Below are 26,918 nucleotides of genomic sequence, written 5' to 3'. Positions count from 1 at the left end.
AACGATACTCTCTTTCCTAGGCGCCGCGGGCTTTCAGGACGGCAGGCAAGAAAAACGTGTCCGCGTCAGTTCATCCCGTCTCCGTCATTCTTGTCTCGTCTCATCGTTCAGTTAATGTTGTCGCGCTTGTGCTCAGACTCTGATGTGGTGGGATCAGCGACAGCAACAACGTTTGTGGAGTGAAGCCTCTCTGCGTCGTCGTCCTAGTTGTAGTAACATGTCCTACGATGCCCTCCCCTGAGTTGTTGTAGCTGTTGTTCGACCCGGGGCTTTCAGTGCCGACGCCTGCACGCGCACGCCCCCACTCTTTCCTTACTGTTGCAACGCTCGACGTAGAAGTAAGAGCGTTGCTGTCTAAGAATGTGGGAGTCGCGCTGTTTGTAGATCCTGTTATTCCAGGGTGAGCGAACAAGAAAGTAAGGAGTGGCGGGCTGTGCTGGGACTATACAGGGCAGAGACAAACATCGGAGGTTCGGTTGAGGCGCGGCATTTTTCTTTGTGTGTGCGCGATTTCCGCGCCGTAGGTGCGGGAGGAGCTCGTGTTATGTCGGCTGCCTCGGAAACGATTTGCCGCAGCAGTGGGTCCCGACGCACGCTCGATTTGGTCCCGGCGAGCACGCTGCTCCCGATACGTGCCGCTTGTAGAGTTGGCTTGTGGAGCGCGAACCGCGTGCGCGCGCGCTTGTTAGCGGTATGGTCTCTCTCCGCGGAGTCTATTTCTTTCCTACTTTTCTGAAGGCGTAGCTCGGCTGCTTGTCAGTGCGGCCTGTATGCGTTGCTCTATAGACACCGGTTTGCTATCGGGGAGTAGTGTGTCGTCTTCCTTTTCATTGCCCCTCCCACTTACAAACCGCGCTCCGTCTTCCGTGCGGTGAAGCATAGGGCGGCTGTCGACAACGGCGATGGTAGTGAAGCGTCGTTAAAGACTCGGGGACGATTTATCTCGGTGGAGTATAATGGGCCTTCCATTGCAGTGCGCCTCCTTTCGGCAAGGAGGTCTCCTCCCCCTCTTTCTTAGTTTTCTTATCCTACTGGTTATCGTATAGCGTCCCGGGCTTTTGTTCCCTTCAGAAGCATGTGCTTGTCTGCGGGCTTTGTGAGGACCCGAGTTGCTTTACGGTGTTTCTGGCGAGCTAGTGAGTATCGAATAGCTGTGGCTCTGGGCCGGGATAGGAGTGAGCTACGAGTAGACACTGCGTGTCTTTGGGTTTCGTTTTGCGGGCCAAGTTCCTGCGGAGCTCGCTTCATAAAGTTAGACGTCCAGTTCCGAAGTACAATAAGTCCGGAGCTTCACTAGTGCATTCATTGTTCGTATTTTGCCGCAGCATCGGTTTGGAGAGCGCTAAAATAGGTCTGACATGAAACGCAAACAATTCTCTCCTCATTCTCTGATCCATACTGCTGGTGCTTCGATAAGCATAAACTCATTTTTAAAATATACAAGTCCTTTCTGAATCATAGTTAAATTGGTACGACTGGCTCTGAGACGTAAACAGAGGAGAGAAAGGTGTCCATATTTCGTATAATTGAGTCTGAACAATGTCCAGGTCATTCTTTACAAAAGACCAGAAGGTCGATGGGATAGGTGACTTCCGCACCCCCAGCATCATTTGTCCGTGCCGAGAGGGTTAACCATCGCTTTGAACAGCTGACTTGCCCGATCGGCATAGGGCACGGCAGTGGATTCCACACTTGTTAATTGCCACTGCGTATCTATAGCTTTCCCTACTGTTCTCATACTTCTGCCAGTCGTAGTGTACCTGCCTTACTTAGAGCAGAGACAACTGCTCATTATTTTTATTCACCGAAACGCCCCGCCATATGCACTCGCCTCATTTCACGCGCGCGCAACTCTACCGTTTTTATCACGTCCCGTAATTACTTCTTTGTTCCTTAGTCACAAGCTCCCTGGGACCCACCCCTCCGTACCGTTTATTTATTCGATATTTTTTTTTTTTCCTCGCTGCTTCTCTCTTCCTGGTGCCTCTCACTGCTCGCGCCGGCGCTGGTTTTTCGCGACGACCTTCCGCTCCACCTCGCGGGCGTTTTCTTCGGCGGCTCTTGGCTCGTCGCTGCTAACGAGCCGCATGAAAAGCGGCAGCAGCTCTGCCAGCAAGTTCGAAGACCTCTTTCTTGCCCCCACCCGCTCTTCTTCCTCCGCTCTTTATTATTTCCCCCCTCTCCTCTATCTATATCTTCTCATTCTCTTGTACGCTGCTTCATGCGTCGCGTATCCTTTCTGTCTGTCTTATTTTCCTCGGCGCTATTCTGCACTAATATACGCAACGTCTCGTTTCGGCACCTGTGTATTTGTTTTTGTTTATCTCATTACTCTCCGTTTTTTTTTTCTTTTTTTGCCGTTGTTGGTGGTGCTGGCCCCTCGTTGGTAACTGCTCTCGCCGCCGCATCTCTCTTTCTCGGTTCTGTAATCGCTGCTTGCCGCATCCGCGCTCTGCTCCGGCTATTTATCCGCGCGCGCGCGCTGCGGCTCTTCACTTCTTTTTCTTTCCGTCCTCTGGTCTCACGGGTGGTTTTATCTGGCTCCGAAGGCTTCTTCCATTCGCCGGGGCCTTCCCCCCCCCCCCTTCTCTCTCTCTCTCTCTCTCTCTCTCTCTCTCTCTCTCTCTCTCTCTCTCTCTCTCTCTCTCTCTCTCTCTCTCTCTTTGTTGCATCACTCTTATTAGGCTCGCGCTGTTTGTCTTACGCTTTCTGCTGGAGGGCTAGCCACACTTCTTCCTTCGCCCTTCGCAAAACATTGCGCCTTTCTGCATTTTTTTCTAATATATACATATATTTGCTGCTGCTCGCCGCTTCTACTTTGCGGTGGTCACTTGGCTGGTTCACTTCTTTTCCCTCTTCCTTCCTCTCATCTTCTGGGGGCACGGTTTTTTTTTTTTTTTTTTTTTTATCACTCCTTCCTCGGCAAACTTACTGGCGCTTTGTTTTGGCGCGCCGCATCTTATGCGCGAACACAACTTTCGCACGCGTGCTCGCCGCAGGTCGCTTTCCGTTCGATTGCAGCGCTTCTCCTAGCGCCTCCGCTGGCAGCAATGCGCTTTCGGAGTTTCTTCTTTTTATTCCGTTGTATGTCGTGTTTGCTGTGTCAGTTGTGTTCGCACGGTGCTGCAGGGGTCTCGGAAGTTGCAGTTATGGTAGTCGTTGTTCTTGATGCCTTTTCGTGCTTGCTCAACGGACTCGTGCGGCTCGGCCTCCACTGGTGAGGCCTTCTGCACGAGGCTCGTTTGTCATCCGAGCCTCGTCAGCGGTTCGGGGAAGGGTTCAGTTGGCTACTCTTGCGTTGGTGAAATGGGCAGCGAGGTCTTCAGGAGGAGGAGTGTGTAAGAGGGCGAACTGGAAATGCAGCGAAGGAGTTCGCTAGAATGTTCCCTTGCGCTGTGCTGCGATTGATGTCCGCGCTGCTAATTGTAGCTTCTAAAACAGGTCGCAGAGAAAAGTTACAACTGGCTTCATCGCCCTGCTGTACTTTGTATTTGAATACGTGGCTTCTCCGTTTATATGATGGTCCTAAAGACACTTCGAATGCCATTTTCATATTTTGTTTTATTATGGATGTTATATATGTTGGGGCAGGGAGCTACAGCAGAATGCGGTATCGCGAACGCTGATCCCGTGAAAAAAACTTAACCTTACACGTGTCGTACACAGATGTATGTGCGTTAGCGCTTATCTTCGACACGTGCGCGTTGGATAAAAGACGAACTTCTGAACTCTTCATTAATTATTTATGTTAGGTTCTTGATTATTATTTACTGAATACTCTCGCTTTAAGGCTGTTTTGAAAAACAATCTTATTTTCCTCGGTTCACATAAGGAGGCAAGGAACTGTTCATTAATTAGTTATGTGAGGTACTTGCTCATTATTTACAGAATATGCAGGCTTTAATGCTGTTTTGAAAAACAATCTTTTTTTCCTCGGTTCATACAAGGAGGCAAGGAAAACGCCGTTGGTCTGGAGGCTCGTTCCTAGAGTTAACAACCACGAGGAGCACGTGGCAGCCCTCAAGCACACGCGCAGACCTCTTTCACCGCTGCACGCAATTTCAGCGGGCGCTGGGTGAGAAAGGGTTCTTCGGCTTGTTTTTCTAGCACGGTTGCTTTTTTTCCTTTCCGCGCAGCCCGCAACACGGAAAGACTCTCCGGCGAAGAAATGTAATGAAGGGCTTTCGAAAATGGATTAACTCCCAACCCTCACCGGGTAGCGAGCGCGCAAATTTCGCGTCGCCGTCTGGGGCGACGGACGAAAAGGCGTTAGTCTGGAACGAGGAAGCTCAGAAAATAAAGAATGAGGGGCCCTCCCGCGCGAGCCGGTGGGAAGAGAAGGCCGAGAAGATGGAAGAAGGAACCAGGCGAGGCGCGGACCTTTGCCGCCTCTGCTGCTGCCAGGTTATCCAGAGGAAGAGACGAGGGGAAAAGAACGCGGCTTAGAGGACGGAAGACGGTTTTCCTAGCGCGGCGAACTTGACCAGTTTCGACTCGTCGCATGTCGTTTTCCTTGGTTCTTTTGTTGTTCCTTGTCCGTCGTCGCCCTCTCGTCTAGTTGCCTTCTTTTACGCTGCCGCATAGTAGTAATGGTGATGAAAGGCCTTATTCGAGCCAGAGGAGAGTCCGCTCGGCCGCTGGGCGGTGTCGCGCCACACAGTATAGACAAGAAGGCTTAGAGGAACAAATTAGTTTCTGGGACTTCTTTTGTGCATAGCTATTTTAAGACGCATTGTGGCGACCACATTGGTACGTTTTTGTGCCGTCAGCTTATCTGGGACCACTGAAAGCGCCTTGGCTATTTACGAATCATAAAAAAAAAAAGAAAAGAAATACCGGCAACGACTATCTGTCAGTCATATTGTAATTTTGCTTCAAAGCCTGTGGCAGTCGATCAGTGTAAAATGGAATTGAAGCTTCCTTCGTGCAAAACGATCCCGGGAAACCGCCACATAAATGGTTTAGTGAACTCAACAATTAATGCGAATACTCTGTGCTCAGTGGCCTCTCATACGGTAAGTTTTCAGGCTTTGGCAGAATGGAACGGAGAAAAAAAAAAAACATGAAATGATATTTAGTGCTGCTGGTGCCCGTCGAAAGCGTGGCATCTCTACCAAGCCATGGCAGAGCGATCCTGGCGCATACGGACACATTGCCTTTGCTTTAATAGTAAAATACCTTTTCAATTACGAATTTAGGTCCACATATGTTTACATTTGCAGCCTCTCAGTCGCGTGCTGGCCGCTTTAAACTGCTTTCAGTTAAGTACGGAGGTCGTTTAACTTGTCAAGCATGGAGAGACGACGACCAAGACACACAAGTGACCTCCTGTCGTGATCACTGACTCCTTATGTGAAGAAAAAAAAAAAAAGAAAAAAAAAAGCTACTGTATTGGAGCTCAACTAGGACGAATGAAATATCTCTTCTAAGGGCGTGCAGGGGTGGGAGTGATGGAAATATTCTGACGGAGATATCATCTGGCGTAATGCACGCAAGAAGCGCGAGTTCACGACACAGCTGTTAAGCCGAGGGCTTTGCATTCCCACCGCTTCCTTATAAGTAGTTTACGCATACGTATATTCTTTCTCCTGCGTGGGTCGGTTCGTATCTAGGCCCGCTGCCAGGAGCCGTATCAGCACGCACGCACATGAAGCAAGCTGCTGTTCTTCCCTGCCCTGGCAGTCCCTTCATGAGCCACTCCCACGTAGCAAGGAGTCCTCAATGAGTGACGTAGACGACGACGCCTGATGAGCAGAGAGAGAAAGAGAGGCGTCGGGATGGAACTCGGGGAAGTCCTCATCATAACGGCGTCGAATTACAGTGTGCGCCTGCGCGAGCCCCAGGCGCTCGTAGCCAGGAAGGAATCGACGCCCCCCTGCGGCATCGCGAGTTCGCGGCGCGCCTTTTACTATGCGCGTCCGTGCCTCCGTGCTCATAAGAGGGCGTGCAACGCGCTGTCGTCGCGTCTTTTTCTTAACAGAGGCCGCGCTTTATAAGTCAAGTCGGCTGAATCCCTTGTTAGCGCTAACCCATCTCGTGTACCCAACTTGACTCCCTTCATCTAAACGCCTCCGACTATGCGTGCATTAAAACTGCAACGCGTCCTCCGAGCTATATACTCTGAGCACGAGAAGACTTGCTCTTTTATAGAGACTCTTATATCTGACGGCTTTGATGCGCACGCAGTTGAATTCGCGTATTCCTTTCATAAAACGGATATATTGGTTTTCTTGCTTTTTCTGAAATATTTGTACATGATGCGTTCCCGTCAGTCTGCGTCAGGGTAGGTCACTAGATTTTCTACGACAAGAGTCTGAATGTGTATTTTATCCTTTGTAGCTTTATAGCATCGGAAGGTTTACAATTTAATGGACAGCTTATGGAAGTTAGTGTCGTCCCGAGGTCGTGCAGTGTCGGTGCCTGATAAGCATTCGCGACAGCTGTTGGTCAGGATATCGCCGTTTAACCATAGTTGTGTGTCCGTGGCGTCAGAAAGCTGCGTTTGTTTTGGGCTCGTGTCACCGACATCTTTCTTCGATTAGGACTCGGCGGCGAAGTGTTACAATATTCGGAGTGTTCTCCGCGTATTGTATGTCCTCATCCCTCCCCTTTTCTATCTCCCATCGTTGTGCATTCTTTTCCTGTGGTCTCAGCAGGCGTATATAGTGTAGACATTCATGCATTGCGCCGTCGTATGTGCGCGCACCACTTTCCATCTGAAATTGCAGGTCTGCTCGCGACTAAGAGCAAACATTAGCTTTTCACTAAGTAGCCCTGCCTGCTTCCCCCTCTGCGAATATTTTGCCAGGCTGGACTCTCGAGATGATGCGGTCGTCTCGGTGCCTTTTATTGTTGCGGCTTCATTTTCTTCTTTCTCGTCCATGTGGCCTCGCCCCCCGGTAGCCGAGACACATTGTAGCAGGGGCGGCCTCGGCTGCATCACGCCCTGACCACCGCCGGTGGCGCGACGGTCGTTCGTTGTTGCGCAGGTCGTTAGCGATACTCCTCCCTATGCGTTCGCGTTCTTTCACGAGTGACCGACATCGCTGGCGCCAAGGAACAGGTGCACCTGTTGTCCGTGGGCCGCGCTGGCGCAGCTTGTTGTCCTTGACCTTCCCTCCGCTTTTTATTTCTTTTGCGATCTCCAGCGCTCTGCATTCTCTGCCGTCTCGTACCGGAGACGCTGGACTATTAATTTCTGTCCGCGGGAGCGGTGCCGAGGTGGCATGGGATTGTCGCGCCCCCCGGTTATCCCTTGCGCGCGGTACTGTAGTAGTGTCGCTCGTTTTCCCTCTATTATTTTCTTTTCTGTCTCGCCCGTGCCTCCCGCATGAACGAATTCCGCCTATAGCGTATCAGCGGCGAGAGGTGGGCCACGCTGTGATTGCCGGGAGCGGCGCGTAGAGGTGGTTGTTCTGCGCGAGAAGAACTGTTGGCTTGGCACACAGGCGTCGCGTTTACGACCGCTACTCGGGGAAAAAACGAAGGGAAGACGAAAGCGGAAAGAAGAAATATGCTGTGCGGGACCCCGCGACGTCTTAAGCAGTTGGATATTTTTATAGCTTCCAATCTACGTAAGTCACGTCCCTCTTACGGGTTGTTTCTCTCGTTGTGTTTGCTTTCCTTCAACTTTTCGCTTCACTATTTTTCCTTTATTTATATTGCAAAGTCTCTCTCTTTCTCTTTTGCCAAAATTACCCCCTGTGACAGCAATAGCGGCGGCGGCCCAGAGGTACGTGGGTGTTCGATGGCTATCGAAGAAAATTTATTGCCGCGTTTTCTTCCTTGTAGTCTCGCTCTTCTTTAAAGTCGACATTTCGCGACACATGCCAGAACACGAGCAGATTCGTACAAGCGCGCATGCGCGCTGGCCTGCACGACCGACTTGGCCAGGGCACATGCGCGCTCTTCAGCTGGCGTGTTACCAGAGAGTAACGAGCTGTTGTAAATCTCTCTCTCTCTCTCTTCTTTACACCCCGTTTCGATCCTTCCCGCAGCGCCTGTTATTTGTGCGTATCGTACCTGGCTTGACTGCCCAGTGGGGGTTATTGCTCTTCACGGCTAACAATGCAAACGAGGTTTGTCTCGTTCCGTTCAGCCTGCGAGCACCCGTTGCGGACACTGTGACGTTGTTTCTTGCCCTAGAGAAAGCTTGCTATTCTCTTCCGCTCACTAAGGCTTGGACGCGTTTTGATCGCGCGGGTCAAGAAGGTTACAGTAACAAGGGCAACAAATATGCCCTTTACGTCGCCCAACCAGTTTCACTTCAGCCTTTTCTCGCTAGTTGGCGTGCCTGCTCTTAGGTTACCATATAATATGCTTTTTCTTTCTTTTTTTTTTTTTTTTGAAGAAGATGTTCTTCTTTCTTAGCAATTCTGCACCGTCACTACGTTTTGCAGCTGTCGCAGCTGTTCCCCCAAGATGAAGGCGAGGCGGCAGTCATGCACGGCACGAGCGGCCCTTTTGAAGTTCCCGCGGAGACGGCGCATATGTTTGTCCTGCTAACAACCTGTTTCGACGAGATAACAGCAGCCGTCGTCAGCCTGGATCTCTCCGCTTCTTCTCTGCCTCACCAGCGTCTTCCCCCCCCCCCCCCCCCCTATCTCTCTCTCTCTCTCTCTCTCTGCCTGCTTACCCTCTCGCCTTTCTGCAGAATTCTCGAAACGTTTTAATTGCGCGCGTTTATTGCAACCGGACACATATTACGGACGGAAGAAATAAAAGAATAAAAAACATAGGCGAGGGGGGCGCTGCCGCGCCATGCTGGCGTCACTTAATGTTGGCGGCCGTTTTGCGGTGGCATCTTGTCTTCATTATATCCTTCTGCTTTTACCGTCGGCGTTTTTTTACTGCCCCTAAAGTCTTCTCATACTGACGGCGAGGAGTGATTGCGGTCATAGTTTTTGGCTTCGCTGTCACACGCTCTAGCAACCTTCCGGAGCTCCTTCTCCGGCCTCCTTTTGAACGTGGGCTGGGCTGATTTAGGTACGCACCTTCTTTGTCGTGCGGCCGGTAGTTTCTTAGGGAGGAGACGACGTTCGGTCCAGTCCTCGTGCCTCTCCGCGGGAAAATGGAGCTCGTTTTTATAGGGCGACGTCGTTTCGTCGCACACGCTTTGGCCGTCGTCGCCACGATCTGTTTGTGCCCACTTGACGGTTTGACACACCGCTTAATTTCTTTATGGAGGCTGGGGCTCTTTTGGCTGTCTCTAGCCGCGGTCATTTTAGGGGATATGAGAAAGGATGTGACTTGGTCCTATCATTTTTCGAAAACATTATCGACATAATAATAATAATAATAATAATAATAATAATAATAATAATAATAATAATAATAATAAGTTGGTTTACCGGAGAGGAAAGGCGCAGCATCTGTCACGCTTCTCTGGACACCTGGACCGCACCGTAAGGGAAGAGGTGGGAGTGAAAGCGGAAATAGAGAAAGAGGTTCGGCAGTGGGAGGCTTTGAAGCGATTTCGACCACTTAGGTATCTTTAACGTGCGCTGACATCGCTCATAACACGAATGCCTCTCCATTTCGCCTCCATCGAAACGCATCCGCCGGCGGCCGGGTTCGAACCCGGGTACTCTGGTACAGTAGTTGAGCATCTTGACCACTGCGCCACCGCGACAGTTCTTGTCGACCTATAATGGGTGCGAACAGAGTAAAAAGAAAAAGTACGTGATTGTGTGCGTGCGTATATGCGCGCGCCCAGTCCCGAACTTTCCAGTTGGCATAAAAACAAGCAAGTGGCCCTTAAGATGTTTGGTTTATGGGTTTCAACGTCCCAAAGCGACCCAGGCTGAGAGACTCCGTAGTGGATGGCTCTGGAATTTTCTTTAACGTGCACATACATCGCACGATAAAGAACCCCAGGTGGTTCTTTAACGTGAAGTGGCGTAGCCACAAATATATTTCGGGGCTGTTATAGGCCTCCAATCGAAAAAATAAAATGGGCAAAAAAGAGCAAGAAAGATTCAGCTTTCAGAAAATTTCGGGAGGTGTTCTGACACCGACTTCCTCCCCTACCTGCGCCACTGATTGTCAGTGCACGTATATTGGTTTATAGCGAAGACATGCCGAGGTATCTGTCACACTACTTCACAATGGACGCCAGAACCGCGCCGTAAGGTAAGGGTTGAAGATGGGATAGAACGAAGAGGTGCCGTAGTGGAGGGCTGCATAATTTCGACCGCATGGGGATCTTTAGTGTAGATTTGACATCGCACAGCACATGGACGTCTTTGTGCTTCGCCTCTATCGAAACGCAGCTGCTGCGGTCGGGTTCGAACCCGGGTGGTACTCTGACGTAGCAGCAGAAAAATGTTTTTTTCTGTCGACGCGTTGTAATTCAAGTTGCTCGGCCGCTGCGTTAATCGCGTATAAACTGAGATGTGTCCTTCTCCCCCACCTTTTTTTTTACCAATAGAGTTTGTTGGAGGTATTGAGCGCTATAGTATTTAACTATACCTGCGTGGAAGCAGTGCGATATACAGCGCCTCGGAAAGAACGATGCGTTCGCCTTTGCCGGACGACTAGGGCCACCTATCAGGAGTCCTCGGAATTAGCGACCACCTTGAGAAACACTGGGAGCGTTGCCCGACTCCGGCCCTCTCCCTCTCAAGCGAGTTTGTATTCGTTGTTCTCCCACACCGAGCATTTTTATTCTTCGCTGACGGGGGAGAGACCCCGAGTGCGATATGCATCTGGATCTGTTCGCAGCTGTTCTTTTCGTTCCACTCACTACACGGTCGTTTGATGTGAGCGACCTCAAGGAGCCGTCGGAGAAGGAAGCCCCGCCGCCGAATCAGCCACGTCAGCCGCCCGAAACCGGAGCAGCTCGTGAGGCGGATATCGCTGCCAAACATCTCGGTTAGGAACTGCGATCCGCCGAATTGGCCGGAAATTAAACTGGCCGCGCCTCGCTAGGGGTCTACCGCGCTCCGTATCCTCGCAGCATCGTGCAGCCGCACGCGCGCGCACACACAGCGCTCGTTCAAACATGGTCGAGTCAGGGACGCCTGCGGGCTCCTTTGATGCCATGCCTACGCTCCGATGGCCGTACAGCCCCGCTTGCGCCCTTGTCTCTCTTTTGTCTATGCGTCTGAATACTTTCATTGACGGCCATGCGTGACCTTCATGGTGCATTCGAGGCCCTCGGTTCTAGTTGTCCGACGTGGTGCTGCGGGACGCTTTGACTGCGTAATTCCTGCTGTTGCTTCCTTCCAAGCCCGCGTTGTTTGCCCCGCTCTGTATCGCGACTTGCATCGCTATATTTCTTCCTGTAGTTGCTCGCAGTCCTATGGAACGTGTAAACATATATGCTTATATAAGCAAAAGAAACACTGGCCGTGCACAATCAGACCATCACGACCAATACAAGTAAGCATTACCTACCAACGACCACGCTGACCAGCAAACAGCGAACGCTCGTAAAACCCGCGCGTATCTGTAAACAGTACGCCAGCCCAACTTCACGCGGAAAGCACGCTCCCGTTTCCCTGGAACACGATACTCTCATTTCCCTAATAACCCGCTCTGTCTCTTTCCCCACGCGCCGACGTTTTCAGTCTTCTCTCTTAGCGCGCGCTCAACATTTTATTCCACGGTGCATTTCTGCTCTATTTTATTTGGCTCGGTGCCTCGACGCCCCTTTCTTAATTATGTTCACTCGCTGGTGTCTACCTCCTCTCAGCGCATGGCGAAGTTGCTTCATTTCTTGGCTCGCCTGGCGCGCTGCTCCGTGGTGTGGCCGCGAGGGTATAAGTTTGGGGAAAATTAACAGCGGGGTGAAATAACTCAATTAAAACTGCGGCGTCGTCCAGGCCGCGCAAGCCGCTCTTCTCTGCAGCGGGCTCCCGCGAAGCCATGTTCGCTGGGAACGAGTTTGTGTGGACTTTGTTGTCGATCCGTGCCTCAACTTTGCGCTCTCATGCGGACCCAGGCTGCTCGCGGCAATTGTGCATGCATCGACGTCCGCTCAAATTTCCCTGTTTGCCGTCAGGGGTTTCCTTATCTTGGTGTAGATGCTATCTGGACAAAGGGGAAGCACGCTGTCCCCGAATCATGGGCTCTTGCTACGCGCTTCGTGCAATATTATAGTAATGCATATAGGCGATGAATTTGGGGCGCATCTATAGTCGTGTGAATCATTGCGCCCTCTGTCGTTATTTTCTCCAGGGCGAGCTGAGCGAGCGTCATTTCGCCGTGAACACTCGTTTTCGTTGCCTTAAGAGGGCGACCGCGCTCTTCGTTATCTGATGAATTTATTTGAAGTGCCCTGAAAAGCAGGCTTCCGTGACACGACACTGGTTGTGCGGCGTAGCCACCCTTTCCGATCTTGGAACGAGTAGTCTGGTTCAAAAGCCTCGCTTAAGTCTTCCCTAAACAGCTGGCACCTTAGGTCTTGCATTAACTCCATTATAGTGACGTTTGGAAGTGTCGGTAAAACGATACGCTTGTCCACGTCTCCACCTCTTAGCGTCACGCCCTTTGCTACAAGTAGCAATACTGCGTAGAGTCGTGCACGTTAAACTGGCGCTGCCTGGATTCTTTTTTTTTTTTTTTTGACACTGCAGAACGACTGGAGCTGAAACGAATATGGATTTTCCTTCCTATTTCTCCTCTCCTCTCTTCTCAAAGCAGTGGGCACGTGAAGGAGTGGTGTGGATAGCGTAGCAGAAAAACGAAATGAATGATAAGCGCGATAGATTTCAACTCGACACGACGCGGAACGTTTGTCGCATTTTTATTTGTCTCTTCCTCCTTCCAATTCCCTCGACTGCCTTCTTCCATGCACCCTGAACGGTTTCATCTTTCACGTTACTCACGTTTCGCCTCCAACTCTTCTTTTTGATGTCTTCTTTTACTCCTCATATACCCATTACCATTCGCATTTCGTGCCACGCACTCGGACAGCCCTTTTTCTGTTTTCATTTCTGCACCTTATTTTTCCCGTCTTTCGGCTCTCTCTTTTCTGACCGCTTTGCGGCGTTCTCTTCTGTATGCTGCATCCCGACGCGGCAGCCATCTTGAAACTTCTTCCGCGCCTTCCTCCTTCCCGCCTCCTCATATACCATCACCGTTTTGTCTCTCCGATCCTGAATTCAGCCCATTCCTTTTGGCTTATTCACCCGCCCACTTCTCTTTGCCTCGAACTTTTTTTTTTTCTTTCTTCCATCATTTATGTGCGCTCCCAAATTCTTCCTTTTGTTTCTGTCTCTGGCGAGCCCGCCGCTGCGCGACCATCTTGAGCCTGCCTCGGGCGCGATATGGCCTGCGTTCGTTTGCTGCTCTCAGCCGCCTCCCCTTTTTGTACATTTCTCTTCTTTCTGTACTTAGTGGCCGTTCCTATCTAAAGCGATTCTCTCTTCACCTTCGTCCTCTCCGACGACAGACTCTTAGCCAGCTTCTCCTTTCCTTCCTTCTTACATCCATCCTGCTTGCCTTCCTCCTTCTGTTCCCTTCCGTGTTGCGTCCGTTTTCGTCTCCGCTTCCCCAATGCTTGGCCATGTGTGTGCGTGTGTGATTCGTATGCGCCCCTCCTCTCCCTTCTAAATCTCTCTCTCTCTCTCTCTCTCTCTCTCTCTCTCTCTCTCTCTCTCTCTCTCTCTCTCTCTCTCTCTCTCTCTCTCTCTCTCTCTCTCTCTCTCTCTCTCTCTCTCTCATGTCTCTGCTTTACGTTTCCCTCCATGGCAGCGTGTCCGGTCGTATATAAGACCGTATAAGTAGCTTCAAACGGCTCGCCTTTCACATGATGATGCGATGCGGAATGGTTGTGCGGCTCGATATGGCTTCACGGCTGGAGAAATCTGCCGGAGGCGGAGGCGCCCGCTCTGGGTCGAAACAAAAAGAGTACTCCTAGCTCATACGCTCTCTGTGAAGACTATAGCACAGTTTTGTTACCACCGCTGGCGCAGTTGTACTTTTACTTCCTTTTTTATTCTTCTGCCCCTCTGGCCCGCTGAAGAATTGGTTGACTTCATCGCAGGTTATTTCTCAGGTCGCGCAATAGCATTTACTATGCTTGCTTGATGGCTGACGCTCTTGCCTTCCTCTTCGTTCTTCCGGAACTAGAACGTTGGTGGATAGCTTTCGGCGCTGTTCTATCCTGAAATGTGCACGTATTTTGCAGCTTTGTGGCGTATTCGCCTCCATTTTCGCGTGAGATAGGGTTTTGTTAGGCTTGTTTTTATAATATACGGTATGTGTTTGTTTCAACTGATGTAAATACAGGCTAACCATTGGGCGCACAAATACGTATGGCCAGACAATTCCTCCCGTCAGCACCTTGGTCGCTACGAACTGCAAATGCTTATTTCGATGCGGCGATGCGGTTCCGTAACAGCCCATCGTGGTAGTTTCAGCTGCCTCCTTAATGCCTTTCATAGTTCTGCTGGCGTCATAGACATGGTGGTTCCATTCCGTCTCGCTGCTTCGAGCCGTTTTTTGTCGCACCGATTTCCCAAGTTTCTGCGTTGCCTGACATGTATGCTGCGCGTGTGCTCGTCCTCGTCCGTAACGTCGGACGTCATTGCCTATAGTTTCTTTGATATGCTATGCGACGGGACGTTTCATTCGCTTACCCTCCCACTTTATTGCTTATACAGCTTTCAAGAATGAAAGCTGTAATGTGAAAGCCAGCAAAATGTCCATCATGAAATAGAAACAGTTCCAGTGTATCCCCGCCTTTTCTTTATCAAGTGGCCGTCCTAAGCACAGGTAACTTGATAGGAGGCACGCGAAAAGGCGCATTGCGCATCTGGTATTGGCGTAGTGATAACACGTTGGTTCGTGCTTCTGTTGTTAGTTCACCGTGGCACTTAGTTCATTGCCATCGTGGCCTTTGCAGCACAAATAAGGGAAATCGAGAAAGCGAACGGATATCAGTGCTGGCTTCAAGAAAAAAAAAATAATAATAAAGCAGAGGAACGGGTAAGTACAGATAAGAAAGGGCAGATACTGTGAGAAAAAAAAAAATGAATGAGGGGAGGGGCGCCGAGGGTGGCAGTGGGAAACACCAGAAGCGTCTCCGTGGCGCGCCATCGCCTAGATATATGTGCATGTATATACGAGGCGGTATTTTCCATAACTGCATTACTTAAAGTGGACGGGGGCGTACGGGTGACGCCCGGCGCATTAAAGCAGCAACTCGCGCCTCCTGTCTGTTCTCTATTTTTTCTCTCGCTTAGTTATCTTTCGTGTTGTTCCAGATTTTTCTCTCTGTTTCTTTTTTTCTCCGCCTACATGCGCCCACTTTTGTTACCGTCGCGGCGCACCATTGCACCTCCCCGGCTTTCACCGCGCGCTGATCGCTCACGTCTTGCATCGCGATCAGGGTCGGTTCCACCGAGGCGCCCGAGATAAGGGAAGCGCCGATGTCTGCCGGGGATTTTTGGTTTGAGGCCCATAATGTGGCAGTGGGCGTCGGTGGGCTATTTATTCGTCTTTTGCGCAAGCATTTGTGCCAGGTTATTCACCTCATCGGTATCAAAGACGAATTAAATCTTTTGATGAGCGGAGCAAGGAACGATGCTGGGCGAAGCATCGGCTTCTCGTACTTTTTAGCTCTTCGTCTGTGGGCGCTGTAGGTCGTGCAATGTACTCTTGTTTTCTGATTTTTTTTTTGTTATGGGTCTGATAGAAATAGTAAACAAAAGCACGGAACTTCAAAGCTCTTTCTATTTAATAACGTGGAGCCGTTTTAAATTTCTCATGCGAATGGCTTTGCACCTGTAATTTTCAGGACGTGAAGGCTTGTGCTAGTAAAAAGCAGTTGTAGTGTGCTTGGACACGTGCTGTCCTTGTCATTCGAACACAGCAAGCTGAGCGACATGTGAGAAATAAAAGGGAACAATGCGACGTGTCCCTTCGAACACGATTTCAGCAGTTAAAAGAAGAAAAGGCCTGTACAATCCACACATTTAAACAAATGAACGCGTAAGTTAGGAGCAGCAGCTTTGAGAAAGCAAGTTAAATTCTCAAAGCAGAGTTCCACCACTGTCTAGAAGGACCGCTCTGACACAGCGCAAAGATTCCGTGCCGTCATTCCCAGCTGCTGAACGGGGCGAATTCTGGGCACGTCAGGCTCCGGGCGCCAGCAAGTGTCGCCTGCATCGCTTGCTTCCTTCCGCGCCTCTGTACAATGCGGTGAAGCTGGAGTTGCAGGAAAGGGGGGGGGGGGGGGGGGGGTTCTAACTGCTCGCGCCTCTGGGGCCGCTGTGCTTCCGTTCGCGAGGAGTCGTGCTCACGCATTAATAGAGGTTCGTCCCGTTCATAATTTACGACCGTCATTTCTGCCACTTTTCGATACCGTTATATAATATGTATAGAGCGACCGTACGGAAGCGGCGAGGGCGGTCTTTTGTAGCTCTTCGTGTCTTTCACTTCACTCATGTGCGCTGTATATATTTCGAGTGCTTTTGTCCACCTTTTTATATTCCTTATTTCGCGACTTTCTCTCTCTTTTTTTTTCTGCTATGTTGGCGCCAACGTCTAATTTCTGCTCCTCGCTGTGCGCCAGCCATCTTCGCCGCCTCCTACGCCTGGGAGCTTTCTTTTTGCGGAAACTGGGCAGCGTTCCCTGATGTTAGAATCTGTTATTAAGGTGCACCTCACGCTTTCTCCTACATCACCTTTCATTATAAATTGTGAAGCTTCTTTTCATATTCTTTCTCATTTTCTTTTTTTGTTCTCACCGAGCCCGGTTTTGAAGAAAGAAAAAGTTTAGCGCGAAAGATGAGTGAGGTGATCTCCTTGGGAAGCCGCTCACGTGCCGGCATCGGCAGCGGAAGCTCCGGTGGCGTCCGTGTCCCGCTTCGCTTTAGTTGCCGCTAAGCGTCCGCGCGGTTATTTTCTGCGCCCGGAAACACTGATGTTAAAGACAAAAGTGCGCACTTTGTCGAAGGGAACAGTCGGCAATCAAGTTTGCTTGCCGTGCGCACCGTGTGCATAACGTAATCCTACAGCTTGTGCTTATTCGGACAACTGAAACAGCAGGGAAGCATTTTGTTCCAGTTTAAGCGATTCTGTTCACTTTACGGTGTGTAAAATACGGAATTGGTACAGTACGCTCACGTACGCTTGCCCATGTATGCCCTGCGACGAGGCCGAAATATGAGCAATAGTCACAGTGAGTAATGAGCTGAGTACATTTCGTTTCGTTCGTGGTGAAAGTTAGAAAGGCAGCGAGTAGTACGGATACTGTGTAAGCTGCAGTAAGCAAGAACTGTATAAGGTGGTAAGGACCGTAGTAAAACTTACCAAGACTCAAAAATTCGAGCTTGTAGACATACAGCGTAGGAATTATACTGTGTAAGCTGCAGTAAGCAAGAACTGTATAAGGTGGTAAGGACCGTAGTAAAACTTACCAAGTCTCAAAAATTCGAGCTTGTAGACATACAGCGTTTGTTATCTTGCGACGAAAGAGCGGTAGATAGCAAGAACTGCCGCAACCGGTAACATATATTGTAAAACCAATGACGTTAGGAAGTATGAATGAGTCGATGAGCTCGAAGGCGCAAACTGCTAAGGTCGGCTCTTTTCTCATCATTAGAGGCTACCACCAAATTACAGCGGCTAGGATCTGCGTTTATTTCACGTAGGTATTTTAGGACTAACTGAAGACACCTGGAGCGAATGACATTTCTTTTAGACGCAGCAAAGTTTGGTTTCGGCCGCGGGCGCAACTCTGTCAGAAGGGCGAGGGGGCTGAATGGAAGACTTTGTTCGGTGCTTCCATTAAGCCCACGGCAGCTGCAGATAAAACTCGTTTTACGGTTTCCATGGGAACGGGGTTGGCTGGGCGCCGTGATTATACGACTGCTTCCGAAGCAGTCGTAATCGCTGCGAGGCCAGAGAGAGCATGCTTACAATGCTCCTAGCGCCGGGCCAATTAAGCGCAGCCGTGATCGCGCGAGAACTGCAGGGAGAGGGGAGGGCGCTTCTCGTCGTATATACATCGTCCCTCGACTTGGCGGTTGGGAATGAAGGTCCATTCATTTGGGTTTCAACCCGGCATGCGTGTCGGAACGGGCCCTTATATGCGAAGCATATCTGTCTGCCCCCTCCCTCGTCGTCTCGCCACTGTGCTTCGTCTCGCCCCCCCCCCCCCCCCCCCCCTTTTGGGACGCGATTACGATTAACTCCGGCGGTCGCGCGCGCCACGAAGAAGCATGCGACGCGTTACAGCGGCGTTACTCTGTGAAGGGAGTATGTAGCGTGGGGAAATATTGCAGGGGGGTGGGAGAGGGACGTACTTTTTCAAACGAGGAAAATATGCAGATGACGAACTCCTCCCCGCTGCCTTGCTTTCTCCGCTTTCTTTCCTTTTATTATTTTTCGATTAACCCGCGAACCGATCACGCCTATGGAGGTTCTTGATAAACTGGACTGCCGACCAGCGGTGACAGCGCCTGCTGAGCGAGCCCGGACCAGGGCACCCTCTTACTCTTTGAGCCACCCACGGAGTGTGTATGCGTGGGTAAGGTGTCCGCCGCTCGGGGCAGGACGCGTTCATAACGCGGCTTATACTTGCGCGCCCTCCTCCCTGTCTATATATTTGCAGTGGGCTCGGCTTCTCTGAAGGCGCGGCGACCGAGTGAGCCGGGCGTGTCCGCTTTCCAGGACGCCGGCTTGAGTTGACCCCATCCGTTTCTAATTTAGGGGATCGCTTTCCCCTTGTGGCTCGCGCGCCCACAAATGGAAGATTAACTCCAACCGTGTTTGCCAACGAAGAAAAGGAAAACTCGCTTTCTTTCTGAATTTCTGAACATTTGCGTGGGAAGGCAGAGACGAGAAGATATCCGTTTCCTTCTTGACATTTTTTTTTTTTTTTTGAACGTATTCGTTTACGGACTAGATGAATGTTGCCGATTTGTCGGGTGTTTTACACAGCATATCTTACTCGACGGTTACAAGGCGTTGCAGAACTCTTTACCGGTGGATTTTAATTTATTGCTGGGAACGTTGCGTGATTCGCGGGCATTGTTCATGCGTTAATGTTCATGTTTTCATGTCTTATGTGGATGCGGTTAGCACCTTTTCCTGCTCAGCGCCAGGAACCGCGCATGGTCTTGATATACTTGAATATCCTTTATTTTCGAGAAGTTGTTTCAAGTGCCCCTTTGAACTTCTTACATTATGATGCACTCCTTACTTTCCTTGAAAAGTATGAGCTAACTGGATGATCTGTAAAATGCAAGGCGACTAGGCGACTGTAGTTGGGAGGGCTTTTCACAGGGAACAATGGACGACAGGGAGAAGGTGGGCAAAACCAGATCAACGACGCCACACACGGCGCGTTAAATTTTTCAAGATGCGTTCAGTGGTTAGGGCGCTCGACAGCTCAATCCGAGAATGCGGGTTGAGCGGCCGCGGAGGCGGCTTTTCGATGGTGGCGAAAAGCAAGGCGCCGGTGTACTGTGCGTTGTGAGTGCACGTTAAAGAACCCCAGGTGTTCGAAATTTCCGGAGCCTTCCACTACGGCGTCTCTCATAGCCTGGGTCGCTTTGGGTCGTTAGCCCCATAAACTAAACCAAACCAAATCTTTCAAAATGCGCCTTCGTGGCCCTACAAAATAACAGTTAACAATAGAACGCGGAAATTCCCGCGGGAGTCAGTCGCCAGTCTCTTCGAAGATGCATATTACTCTTCATTTCAAGATGAACAGTTTCTGCCGAAATGCCAGAGGAGATGAGTCAAAGATGTTGGCCTTGGAGAAGCAAATTAGAGCTAACTATATAAGCAAGAGTCAAATGATTCGTAATCTGTGATCCAAAAAGGACTCCTATTCCTTCTCGATTAGTGCCGCTTTTATACTCTTGATATTCCTGAATTCTTAATTTTGTGCATGTGCGAACCTTAATATAAATGACTGCTAACTACGTAGCCCGTCTTGACATCGACATTTTCGCCAACATTCGAGGTGTTATCGTGTGCTTTCGTATATAGTGCTGCAAATTGTATTTTTTTAACCCGGTGTTAGTGTAATCATGAGAGAAGCTTGGCATACTTATTTTTTTAATGTGCAACTGGTACCGGGCTATTATCACCGTTGTACGAGATTGGCGAGGCAGTTGGTGATTATATAGACGCCCTCATTCTCGCCATGGCTGCCGACCGACCGAGTTGTTGGACGGCGTATTTCGCATGTGCCTTCTAACGCCCTTTATATCTTCTCGTTTTCGCAGTTGTTCTTCTTGACACAACGACAGAGAGCATCCTGAACTGGACGCGGTATCCCTACGGACCACAAGCGAGGACCCCAGGGGTAAGTTCGTCAAAAGCTTAAAGACTTTCTGCACTCTTCGGTATTATGACCGGCAAGTATTCCAGCCGCTAACTTTACAGAGACCCATACAGCTGAAAGGCCTGCTGCATGGATCCCTGTAACTCTCACGAAAAATATTTATTGCTCAGCTTCTCTTTCTTTACGAACAGGAACATTTGAGGAACTACGCCGGGTCGTGCATCTGCAGTGTAAAAACACACACACACACACACAAAAAAAAAAAAAAAGAACAGAACAGTGATTATTCCTCAAAGAAACCATGAAGTCAGTTACGTTGATATTCTATACAGTTGAAAGCTGCGTTCCGTTGGGTTCGGCAGTGTTTGGGAGGTCTGTATTCGACTTCATTATAGTCAGTTCGGTGAACCGTAACGACCCGACCCGCTTGTTTTCAATTCAACAGGCTAACTAACCGGCGCAGGGCCCCGTACACCGTTTAGCATCTCGATAGGCGCTTCCGCCTCTCTATATAAGCGAATGGTAATACGTTCGTAGAGAAATTACAATACGAATACAAACCAGAGCCTATTCCGAGCAAAATAGGTCTGGGATGCTCGAGCAACACTTGCCGGCCGGCCGGTCACCGTCTATGGGAGGGAGTATGAAACAGCGGCGGCGTCGTCTACAGTTGCGCACTGCTTTTGGAGAAGGCGCTGAGAAAAAGAGAGGCATTCGCGGATGCGTCGGCCTTTCACACGGATGCGCCGTTTCGCTCTTTTGTCATTCACGCGCATGCGCAGACCCTCCGCGGCTCTCGTTAGTTTCATTTAGCCTGCCAAACTGTGCGACAGGCATTATGTTTCGCCGCGCGCACATTCGAGTCGCCCGACGAACAAGAGTCAAAAGGGGGGAGTAGGGGCAGAAGGCAGGGAAGAGGTGGAGGGGGGGGGGGGGGGGGGGGGGAATAGCCCGTTCAAAGAAAGCCGGCGTGGCGTGTCGACTTAGGAAAGCCAACACGGTGGCGGCGCGCTTGTAGCCTGTGCAGCGCGGGTATCCAGCTGCGGACAGCCAAATTGCGCGGCTAAATAAGTGACACTGCCTTTTCCTCCCCCATCCCATCCTCCTTGTCCTCCTCCCTGTCTGCGCCTGCCTCGCGCGGCCTGCAGGCTCAGTCTCCAATCAAGGCAGCAAGCCGAGCGAACCGAAGCGGACATCTGGTGCCGTCGGCGCGCCTCTGTGATGCAAATTTTAATTCGTCCAAATTAGGGGTGTTTTGCCGCCTTCGTTAGCCGAGCGTGCGTTGTTTCGTTTTCGAGCAGCATTGCAGTCGGCCATTGCTGCTCGCCTGGCATGTCTGTTTGGTTACCGGGCGTCCGCTGCAGTCGTCCCCCCTCCCACGTCTCGTCCAAGCGCTCGCCGGAGAGCTTCTTCCACGTGTTTGTTCTCGTAAGCGTGGTCATTGTCTCATCGTGCTTTTTGTCTGATTCAACTCGTTATTATCTGGTTGTGACGGAATAACTGCTCAGGCTTCTTTGTTTCTATTGCCGAAGAGACGCGCACGTCAGATTTAGTTAACCTTTGTAGAGCTGTGGGAAAATTCTCCTACAGGTGGATACGCTTGAAGGTGCCTGTTGTGGTCTGCTTGGCCAGCGCCGAGCCAGACATACTATGGCGCGATCATCTCCCTCTGTTAGTCAGGAGTTCAAAAACATGTCTAAAACAAGCCTAAATCATGTCTCCTGTTTGCTGACGTATGTTTAGAACATTAAAATAAGGTAAAACTGATACCAAAACTGGCCTTCAGTGGATTACATGATGATGACACACTGAAACATGTTCAAAACGTTATTAGCTTAATAATAACGTTTTTAATAAGGTTTCAGTGCAAACCTTTCGCTTCTCCAAAGGCGAACTGCGATCGGCAATCCGGAGCAATAAAGCTTGCTTCGCGAAACTGAAGGCCCATTTCAATGGGCGATTGGGGTTCAGATCATGTATTATGATTGGACCGCGGCGGCGTGGTCCCTAGACTTCCTAGACGTCTTATTCTTTTACGGATTCGGAGAGCGCTCCGGATCGCCGATTGGAACGCACCATAAGGCATAGCGAAGCAATTGGATTCGACAGCTGCACCACTCACGGATGATTTTTGTATTAAGGACACCGTCCGAAAGTGATAGCGATTAACGACCCACGCAACACTGCATAATAATAAAAAAAATGTTTCAACTTCCTCCCCCTTCACACCCTGCAGTCGCGTTCGCGCTTAAATTCTTTTCTTTGTTCCGATTTTCCGTCGCCCACACGATGATCGAAGTCCTCGTGTCGGCCGCCGTGTCTTAATTTTGCTTCGGCGTTCCTATTTACCGCTCGCTCCTGGGAGCCGTGTTTTCACAACCGTTCCTCGTTGCGGTACGGCGCGTTTACCCAAGAGCGGTGGACGCATGGGCACGCGCTAAAAGCAGTACTTGTCGACGAGCAGCAGCAGCAGCAGCACGTGAGGCTTATTTGCTTTGTTCTTCCCCGAACTGTGCCGTCCGCGCGCGCTTCTTGCGTCTTGTGTACGCAAGGGACGGAAGACAAGACAAGGCGTGCCAAGGCAGTACTCGAAGTTGCGGGAACCGTCGCGGTGTTTGTCGAACAGGCTCGCGTTGCTTCCTTCTCTTCCGTCTTGTCCCGGGTCTGGTCCTTTTTGTTGTTCTTAACCAGGCAGAGGCTCTGAGGAGCGCTGTGCGTTCGTCGACAATGAGAGTGCTTGGAGCGCCTGCGTTTATTGTTGAGAAATTGCCGCAGACGAAAGCTGAGGCCCTAGTTTCACTCGTTTGTGAACGATGCTGAATTGCCGCCTTCTTGAGGGGAGTTACGACGCTTTTCCTACCGCTCAAACTCCTACTGCTAGCGTACCAGTCTAATTCATCGTCTACGAAATATGCGCTCCTTTTTTCGCGACCGGAAAATGGCTGAGAGACCATTCAGGTAATTGGGAGGGGACCTTGAGTGATTTGCGGTTATTGTATATAATATTCTTTTTTTTTTTTTTTTTTTCAAAACAAAGCAGACTGTCATCTCCCACAGAAATCACGAGATGATGATGAGCCATAGCATGAATGCTTACGCATACTGGTTATCCCCTCGGAATTTTTGCGCATTTCATTTATTTATTCCCTTGTTCTGCGCCCGTGCGCAGTGGACGTGCCCGTTACGATGGGGAAACTGGGCCGTTACTTTGCGTGTGCAGAATTGTGTTAGTTGGCATCACAAGTCATGGCTCTGGAATGCACGTGGTAACGGGACCATGGAGGAGCAAAACGAGTTACGCGGTGCCGTATCGCTCCCGCACCTCGCTACCGACAGCGTCCCCCGGCCGATGACTCAATGAGGGACCCTTAACGGCGACGTACCGTTCACGCGTCGCTCCATTGCGGCCAGGGAAGCAAAGTGGGTGCGACGAGAGGCGGCCTTCCTCGCAGTGTCCGGGCGCACTGCAGCGCAGCGGCAAGAAGGCGTCATGGTGGAACGGCGGCTGCGGGCCGTTTTGAATTTGACCGAATCCTGGCGGGCGCGCTCGGTCGGTCGCGTGCGATAGCGACAAATCACGTAATTCGAGCTTATCGGCGGCCATTAACAGGCCCGTGACGGCCATAAAAATGCCGGTTTTATTGCGCCGGCGCGCGCGCTCTTTCTGCGTACGAGCGACGATCACGCGCACGCCGCCACGCGCCTTTGGGAGTGCGGGAGGAAGAAAAGGAAAGAGGGGGCGGGGAAATTCGCCGATCAGCCGGGTAGGGCTCCGAGGATGCGCCACGCTAGTTGTCCGGGTTTTAGCTCGGCGGGGTGCGTTTGATCCCAACTTCCTTGGGAAGCCCGGATTCTCCGGCCGCTTGCTGGGGACGGCTGGCGATTTATATCTCGGATGACGGCGTATCCGGACGCTCGTTTGGGGTTGGCCGCGGCGGCTGGCTCGCCGGAGATTAGCATACAGCACGGCTTCCGGTCACGGCTAGGTATTCGATCTTCGCCTCCCACCATACTCGCGCCGTCCACGTTGCGTGCAGCGTCTCTTTCCCATTCCCGGCTTCTGCGCATCCGTTCAGTGGAGTTATCGGCTGTTTTCGTGCTGCCTTGTAATTGAGCTGTATCGTTTTGGCCGTCTTATTTTTTGTGAGTACACTCAGTGCAGTCTAGCGATGCTGATCTCTAGGTGCCCGTTTCTGGGATTCCAAACCAAGGCTCCGAGCGTTTGCGCGCATTGTGTTGCTACAAACTGGGCGCGTGCTGTGTGCTGTTACGAACTACTTAAGTTCTTGGTGCTGGGTTTTTCTTGTTGTTGCGACTGTAGGAAGAAGGAAAATAAACTGCACGGGCCTGCTACTGGCTCTGCGTTTTTCTTGTTGTGCTCTCTATACATCCTAAAAAGCAAATCTGAGCTTTTCTTTTTTTTTTTAACGGGGAGATATTTACTCGAAATAACAGCAGAACGAAACGTTCTAAATATGCAACGCCACAGAGGCAGGCACAGAAGGACGCAGATGCACACATTAATTCAGAGTAAGCGCCTTGCATACTTGCGCTTTTGTGTGTGTGTGTGTGTGTGTGTGTGTGTGTGTGTGTGTGTGTGTGTGTGTGTGTGTGTGTGTGTGTGTGTGTGTGTGTGTGTGTGTGTGTGTGTGTGTGTGTGTGTGTGTGTCCGTATCACATTTCTGCCCCTAATAGTTCATTCGAAATCGCCGAAATGTTTTTCAAAACAGCAGAGACCGCAGAGAGGCTCCCATTCCATGACGTAGCTGCCAAGTATTCGCACTTTTGTGCTGATATAGTAAGCAGCAGTAAGTGTGAGCGCTTCTGAAATCATCTGCTTTCTTCATATGCCGGCTGAGCCTGGATCTGAGAGAAAGCAGGCTGGTGTAGTTGCTAACCACGGATGCGGAGCGGCGTTTAAACGCATGCCGCGTATACCGCAAGCTACCAGGGACACTCTTCGAACACACATCATTGACCATATATACTCATTATTGCCAGCCAATCCAGACAGCAGCCCCAGTCCCTCCACCTAGCACGAAGAAAAAGCGAGAGCGGAATTCTAATCACAGCTGAGGAATTCAAAGCATCTGCGTTTCCCAGTGCCTCAGACTATTCGACCACGGCCGCAGCATTTCGCCCCGCGCGCATGCGCCGCTGACTCAGCTTCGTCCCCCTTGGAGACGCCTTTTCAGCGTCATTACTCGGCGCATCGGCCGCAGCTATCTCCTTGCGGCTCAGGTAGAAGAAAGACGCGCGCTGCCATCTCGACCCGCGGTGTCTCGTTTCGACTTGACCATCATCGTTTCGCTGATTGCGGTCTCGCAAACCGTTTGGAGACGCCCCTCTCCTTTTGTTTGTTTTCACCCGTGTGCTCTTTTGGTCTCCGAGACCTCAAAGGAACAGCTTAGCTTTTATATTCCGCACTGTCCTCTGTCGTGACGCTGGGGCTATGTCGACCCGGCCTTCACTTGGTAGCGTGCAGAGACTCCGGGGTTCATGAAGGATTGAATCTTCGAAGTAGGTAAAATATGTACAAGCAGGTTTAATGGCACTTTGAGAAGCTTATTTACAAGATTATTTACACGAAAAAGAAGGGTACATCAGCAAAATGGCAAGCGTTAAGAGTTCATAGCGAGAAGCGTCTTGGATGAGCCGTTTACCCAGGGCTCAGAGCGACATTTCGTGCTCTGCAGCGTCCTTAAAACCCCCTATGTCCAGCCCCTCTCTGAAGATGCTGACCAACCAAATCCAGGGCACGCCCCTCAGATATCGGCATCCAATCGAACACATCACTGCACTGATGGTCTGAAGCACTGACTGGCCCGGCATTGTTTCGTTGAGCCTGGTCACTTGTTGGCGGGAAAAGCTTGGGAACGGCGAGGAGGTACATTTCTATTCTTCAGCCAAGAATCGATAGGCTGGTTCCGGCAAGTGGATTTACTTCTCAGAAACCCAAGTACACGTGCGCGCCGCAGACGGCTCCCAGCATTGTCCCTTTTCGACAATTGCAAATCTTTCCTGCATTCCTGGGAAATCATTTAATGGCCGTATGCGTCATGCTCCTTTCTTGTCCGGCATTCCCAGGAAATCCTCTAATGGCCGTAATCACCTTGCTCCTTTCTTGTCCTGTACGTCAGCGGACGTGTCACTCTGTCGCCTCGTTTGGACAATAGGCATTCCTTACTTGACCATAGCGCTTCTCGACGGGAAGGGTGAACAATTGAACGAAAGCACTTCCTGCTATTTCCCGCAGGGGGACGTTTCTTTGTGTTTTTCCAGACGTTCTCTTGACAGGGTCAATTTGGCATTTGCAGGGTGTCCACAAAGCAAAACAGGCTTACAAAACAGGATTCCTGGAAACAGGCTCACTTAGAGCCATTGGACCATCACCACATTTCCACAGCACTTATTCATGCCCACAGGCGAACAATAGAGCGCGCAAATGCGGATGCACGGTCGTAACAGCCTCCTCCCCCGCCAGAAGAGTCTCGGAGGGCAGCAGTCGCAGCTGCTGCATGAAGAGACGACTTAATGGCCTGCACGTGAACGCTTGAAGCTCGCTGTTGCTTGTCGCGTTGTCTTGATTGTCGTAGGCCAAATTGCTCGAGCTGTCTGAAACTCAACCACATGTCGAAGCAAGCACTCGGCTCCCGTCTGAAGAGACCAG

General features: G+C 50.7%; 1 protein-coding gene across 12 annotated transcripts in view; it reads left to right on the top strand.

Annotated features, from left to right (window-relative positions):
* Positions 1 to 26,918, top strand: part of Eph (Eph receptor tyrosine kinase) — a 240,450-nt gene that overhangs the window by 167,174 nt on the left and 46,358 nt on the right. For all 12 annotated transcript variants that reach the window (XM_084599135.1, XM_084599132.1, XM_084599127.1 and 9 more), the window contains exon 2: positions 20,190 to 20,269. In XM_084599135.1, the coding sequence (XP_084455261.1) occupies positions 20,190 to 20,269 (80 nt within the window). The remainder of the gene's footprint in view (positions 1 to 20,189; positions 20,270 to 26,918) is intronic.

Source organism: Amblyomma maculatum, chromosome 3 (genome assembly GCF_055883805.1).
Source record: "Amblyomma maculatum isolate TAMU_Amacu chromosome 3, ASM5588380v1, whole genome shotgun sequence".
Taxonomy (NCBI): Eukaryota; Metazoa; Arthropoda; class Arachnida; order Ixodida; family Ixodidae; genus Amblyomma; species Amblyomma maculatum.
The sequence above is the reverse complement of the archived record's forward strand: the minus strand, read 5'-3'. Positions and strand labels throughout refer to the sequence as shown.